General features: G+C 40.2%; 2 protein-coding genes across 2 annotated transcripts; both read right to left on the bottom strand.

The window, feature by feature from the left end:
- On the bottom strand, positions 270-1,525 carry LOC107636392. The gene is made up of 2 exons (XM_016339908.1): positions 1,356-1,525; positions 270-1,272 (listed from the first exon to the last, which is right to left on the bottom strand). The coding sequence occupies exons 1-2, from the start codon at positions 1,523-1,525 to the stop codon at positions 270-272; spliced, it is 1,173 nt and encodes a 390-aa protein (XP_016195394.1).
- LOC107636393 lies at positions 1,813-2,765 on the bottom strand. Its single transcript, XM_016339909.1, has 2 exons — positions 2,411-2,765; positions 1,813-2,321 (listed from the first exon to the last, which is right to left on the bottom strand). Exons 1-2 carry the CDS (start codon positions 2,763-2,765, stop codon positions 1,813-1,815), a joined length of 864 nt encoding a protein of 287 aa, XP_016195395.1.

Below are 6,077 nucleotides of genomic sequence, written 5' to 3'. Positions count from 1 at the left end.
ATTAAATTACTAGATAAATCATACAAATATAATAGTCATACAACGATTAAGAGTTAAAGGAAATAAAAATGTCATAAGTAATACAAATAGGTAGGAACTAACACTAACACTAACACACCAAAAGCACTAACACTAACACCCGAAAACGTAAATTGCAACAAGAGAAAATAAAATTCAAAAAACTAGAAGTCCTACGAACTACCAGCAACGGTGGAGCCTCTCTGGGGACAAGATCTACACGTGTGCCCAGGCTGTCTGCAGAGCCCGCATCACTTCGGTTGGTTAGGGTCGGCCTCATCCATGTTGTTCCGGATTCTAGTAGACCTCAGTCGCTCATCACAACAACGCCTCAAGCTAGGATCCGGAATAACGATCGGACCGTCATAAGGTGGCCAAAGTCCCTCTGGTATTGGCGGCACAAAACTCATCTGGTACACCCTGAACACCTTTTGCATGGTGTAGACTTCGTCGACATAGATAGACCAATCAAGCCGTGACTGGGCACAACATGCAATCGCATGGCAACATGGATAATGGAGAGCCTGAAAGTATCCACAGTCGCATGTACGATCCTGAAGGGAAACTCGGTACGTCCCAAGTGAAAAGCTCCCGGTCGGTGTCGTCTCGGCAACGGTGTACTCAGACTGGTGGCTATCGAACAGGGTGACAGTGAAGCACCTAGAGTCTCTCAAGTTACGCTCCATCGCCTTCATAAAAGACTGGCAAAACTTGGCATCGATGGCCAACTGAGCCTCTGCCGTCTGACCACGAATCACAAACAACTCCGCTAGCCGACCATATGTGGACTTCACAAGGGCGGTAACCAGAAGATTTCGTGTACCCTTCAGAACAGAATTAACACACTCAGATATATTGGTCGTCATGTGACCGAATCGTCTACCACCATCCTGGTGCTGAGTCCACTTATTGTATTCTATTCTGTTTGCCCAATCACACATTGCCGGATTCTTAGTCCGCATTATATCAAACCAATAGTGAAAATCTGCCTCAGTCTTCGCATAAGCAGCGTTCACAAGCGAGCGCTTTGCATCCGTGCCCTTGAAACTGAGTACGAAGTTAGCTGCAACATGCCAAATACAAAATGCTCGGTACGCATGAGGGGGTAACCACCCACTGTTAGGGTTCTCTAGTGCAGTCTTGATGCCATTGTGCCTATCTGAGATGACCAGTATCCCCTGTTGCGGAGTCACATGTTGGCGCAGGTTGGTCAGGAAGAAAGACCACGACTCGGCATTTTCCCCTTCCACGAGGCTAAAAGTACGAGACTGAAAGAAATAGGCAAGATGTTGGAATTCCCATTTTGAGCGATGTCCAGGAACAAAGTCCCTCCATACTTGCCATACAGATGAGTACCGTCTATGCTGACCAATGGCTTGCAATGTCGGAAAGCTTCAATACAAGGAGGAAACGTCCAGAAAAGATGATGAAAGTACACAGTTGAGTCATCCACGTCATCGCCGACTCGAACCGGAGACGTCTTCAACAAGGCTACCGTCCCCTCCATGGTAGACTACACACCAAGTATCCAACGAGGTAGCTCGGCATATGACTCTTCCCAGTCTCCGTATATCTGTGCTACCGCCTTCTGTTTTTCCAACCACGTCTTCCTATAAGTTGGCTTGAAACCGTACGTTCCTTCGGTAGCTTCTTGCAACACCTTTATCGATACCACCGCATTGGCTCGAACCAGAGGAAAGATCTTCGCACAGATCACGTAGTAATCAATTGTCGGTGGTCGCTTGATATCGATGTAGCCAAGCATATGTGTGGTCTGTTGTACCGTCGAACCTCTCAGGTTCCCTTCCGCGCTCGAAGGCTGATGCGAATCATCCACGTGTAACCCTTCTCGAACTCCTTGCACCTCCCATGGTACTTAAGATGATCCGACTCCATCACTCTGTACTCAACACCGTGCCGAATGCTGTAATCCTTTACAATAAGCACAACTTCCTCCTTACTGTGGAAAGATTGGCCAACTTGAAATTCAGCTATAGAATTTCCCTCGTGCAACCCTTGACCCCCAAAGGTTGGTGCTGACTCCGTTGGTTGGCCGATGGCTTCCAGGTCCAGGGTAGAATAATGTGCAGGTTGCTCATGTGTACTGGCACTTGGCGGTGGTTGACATGTTGCTGGGTTTGTCGGAATTTCATCATCACTGTCCCCTCCAATGTCAGCAGGCTCTTCGTCGGAATCATCCTCTAGCATCACATTTTCAACCCGATCCGGTTTCCCCTCACGTCTTACATCTGGAGATGGATGAGTTGAGGTGAATACCCCAACTGAACTAGCTGGCCGATACTCTAACAAACACTCAGGTGCAACAACGGGCATAGAGGTGGAGGCACGCCCATCGTGGTGGAGTGAGGGTTTGGCACGGATGCCTCAGAACTATCGATCCCATGTTCCAACTTCTCAAACAACTCGTGTATCCTCACTTCCGGGAAACTTCGATGACAATGAAACAACACCTGCATATCTTCATCTGATCGTAACACGAATGTTTCATATTGCACGCCGGTTGACACAACCGCAATAGAAATCTTGTAGAACAGCTTCTTCACCCACTTTGTGCCACCCGTGCCCAACTTCTGCAATATACTGCTCTTCAGATCCAACAGTGTATCAGACGACCTGATGAAAATACTCAGCGGTTCTCTATCTGTAACCTTCACACTGTGCCTCTTACTCTTTTTTATTTTTCCAGAAGAGTGCACTAACACCAAAAAGCTCTCATCACTCTCCATTTCTCAAGTTATGAATGAATGAAACTGACACTCTACACAACTTGCTGGGTATATATAGGCATCTTCCAAGCTTCCACTCTGTTCATAATCCGCTACACCCTCTAGCGGAATAGGCTTCAGCACCATATGATCATATGGTTTATAAGTACTTAGTTCTCAACGTAATCCATGACAGGGTGCAGCGGATTACGTGCATTTGGATTCCACTAGAGGGTGTCGCGAATTACATACAATTGTGTTTGTTGCATTTGCGTCTGGAGTTTGCCAATGTTGTATTTGCGTAAAGATTTCCTTCAATCATTTTATTTATGTAAATTGCCCTAAAATTCTTCTCCAAGAATTAAGCTCACATACGTTTATGTGTGTAGAGGTAAAGGAATAAAACTCTTATGTTTTATTCTTACCTTCGTCACTTTCCTCTACTCTTGGCGCGCACACACACACACACACACACACACACACACACACACACACACACATATATATATATATACAGTATGAGATTTGTTACTGATTTAAAATTTGAATCTCAATTCAAATTTAAAACATATCTTTTTATTTTAAACTTAAATCTTTCAAATTCATGAATTATATCATAACTCGATTTGAAATAGAATCGGTTAGGATTTCATTCAAATTTAGAAATAGAATAACTAATTATTCTCAAATCTCATTTAATTTTCTCAATTATCATATTATTATTATATTCTTGGTGCTTGCAAAGAATATAATAATATTCCATTTGAATTAATATAATTATTTATTTGATCAAATCAAAATAATAATGAAATAATTCTACAGCAAAGGTTAGAACACTCGTTAATGTGTGACCCCATAGGTTCAATACTAAGCGGGTAGTAAATTAGTCATACTAAATTTACTAATCAAGGTTGGCGTCTAGCAATACTCCTCAACGACCCGATAGTATGAAGTAATATATTTTTACTAAGAACCTTAGAAGAACAAAGTATAATTCCTTCCATTTTTCCAACTCTTGGTTAACCCTTAGAGTATGGTTTAATTGTCAAACTCTAACTTGTTACCATTATTATAATGAACTGTGAATAACTTAAGAAACTCATTTCTTCATTCATTCAATTTCCTTGACCAAGGTTTTATTCATCTCAGTCATTATAATCATAGAGCTCAAACTCTTTATCGAGAGTTGACGGATTCCTTATTGACTAATCATTAATTCTACAAGTATTTAAATTATACCCAATATCCATTCAATTAGCACCCTAGGGTATTAGGTGTTCGGAATCAAAGTATAATAAATACATTTCTAATTACTATGACAGTCGCAGGTCAAAGGAAACTCTATTACTATGTTCATCTTGAGAATATCCTATTGACAAATATATGGTAATTATAACCATTAGGAATTCTCAAAGTGAGTCAGTTCAATAGTCATATCTCTATATGCACCATCTATAAATATAATTTAATAAATAAGATTTATTGATCTTCATCCAATGAAGACCATTATATATATATTGATCTTTCCGGATTATTAATGTCCTTTTTAATAATCCTATGACGAAGAATAATTTAGATTAAATTATAAAAGATTTATCTCTCAATATTATGATCACTATCACAATGATAAATCTCTATATTTAATCAATGACCTTATTATATTAACATTTTAATATAATAACAATAACAAATTATTTGACACATGATTGATTGGATTGTAGTCATACTCCTTATTCCAACACCAGCCACTACAAAAAAATACACTGAGTACCGCCGAATTTAGCGTGCACATTAGCGTTGACTTTATCGTTGAATTTAGCGACGGGTTTGATGTGGAATTCATCATGCCAAATAATTACCGGTGGATAGCCACTTCTGTCAGTAAAACTGCCGGTAACTTTTGGCGAGAAATCACAACAAAATAGGTGCCGAATTCAGCGTCAGAATTACCGGCGGAAGAATCTGACGGTAGACACGTTTAATGGAACGCTGCATTTTGGTGATCTGCACCGCGTTATGGTGTGGAATTTAAAGTCCACAAACTAACCGGCAAGTGCACCGGGTTGTACCAAATAGTACCTCAGGTGAATGAAGATCGATCCCACGAGAATTGATGGATCAAGCAACAATGATTGAGTAATTGGCTTAGTCAGACAAACAGAAAATGGTGTTTTGAAAGTTCAATTGCATTAAACAGTAAATTAGAGAATCAGAAAAGCAAGTAGTAAACAAGTAGGGAATAATATATGGAGAAATAGTTAAGGCTTCAGAGTTATCTATTTTCCGAATGGACTTTTCTTACTAATTATTTGAATCATGCAAGATTCAATTCATGGCAAACTATATGTGACTAAACCCTAATTTCTTAGACCTTTTTAGTCTCCTCTAACCTTTATCAACCACCAATTCCTTGGTCACTTAATTCCAATTAGAGGGTAAAGTTTAATTCTAGTTTATATGCCACAGAAACCCTAATTACCCAAATATAAGAGGATTATATGTCACATATCTCGTTAAGTCCAGATAATTAGAAGTTTAGGATAAATTGTTTTCAAGCTGTTGTTCAAGTAAAGAGCTTTTTCAAGTTATACAAGAACTCAATTAGAATAAGGGTCATACTTCCGTTCCACCCAAATTCATAAGATAAAGAACGAAAACAATTCTTGAAATAGAAACCAGTACATGAATTAAAATAGAAAAATAATAGTATCAATCTAAACAATAGACAGAGCTCCTAACCTTAACAGTGGAGGTTTAGTTGCTCATGGTTCAGAGAGAAAACTAGGATTCAGAAAAATTGTAAATTGCGGAATGAGGCCGAGAGAGGAGAAGATCCCGAAGTGATGATTCTTTTTCCTTTTATATCTAATCCTAATTAATGTAAAAATATATTTTCTAGAACTAAATAATATCTTTTCCTAATTATAAATATAATAAAAGTTTAAATCAAAATTTCTGCTTGATTCGTGCAGCCTTTGGATGAATGGGGACCACCTGGATTGCATCATGTGTTGGCGCCAAACTTGGAAGGATCCAAGTTTGGCGTGGAGTGGGTAGAGTTTCTTTCTCTTGGGGTGTTGGTTGTGGCGCCAAACTTGGAAGGGTTCAAGTTTGGCATGGAGTCTCACGCAGCATCCCTTAAGCTTTCTTGTTGTGGCGCCAAACTTGAAGTTCTTTAAGTTTGTCATGGAGGTGGCAGTGTGCTTTCTTGGAACTTCTTTGCCAACGCCAAACTGGAGTAATCTCAAGTTTGGCGTGGAGTCTTGCGTGTGCTCTCCCTTGAGTGTGATGAGTGTGGCGCCAAACTTGGAGAGTCCAAGTTTGGCGCTGGTG

The sequence above is a fragment of the Arachis ipaensis genome, chromosome B04 (genome assembly GCF_000816755.2).
Source record: "Arachis ipaensis cultivar K30076 chromosome B04, Araip1.1, whole genome shotgun sequence".
Taxonomy (NCBI): domain Eukaryota; kingdom Viridiplantae; phylum Streptophyta; class Magnoliopsida; order Fabales; family Fabaceae; genus Arachis; species Arachis ipaensis.
This window is presented reverse-complemented; position numbering and strand designations above follow the sequence as displayed.

Excerpts from the sequence above, each read along its gene's own strand:
- LOC107636392 (XM_016339908.1), bottom strand. The coding sequence starts at position 1,525 with ATGGAGGGGACGGTAGCCTTGTTGAAGACGTCTCCGGTTCGAGTCGGC. Across the intron at positions 1,273-1,355 it reads GGTACTCATCTGTATGGCAA|CCTCGTGGAAGGGGAAAATG; the intron begins GTATGGAGGGAC and ends TCGTACTTTTAG.
- LOC107636393 (XM_016339909.1), bottom strand. The coding sequence starts at position 2,765 with ATGGAGAGTGATGAGAGCTTTTTGGTGTTAGTGCACTCTTCTGGAAAA. Across the intron at positions 2,322-2,410 it reads GTTGGAACATGGGATCGATA|AGTATCGGCCAGCTAGTTCA; the intron begins GTTCTGAGGCAT and ends AGTGTTTGTTAG.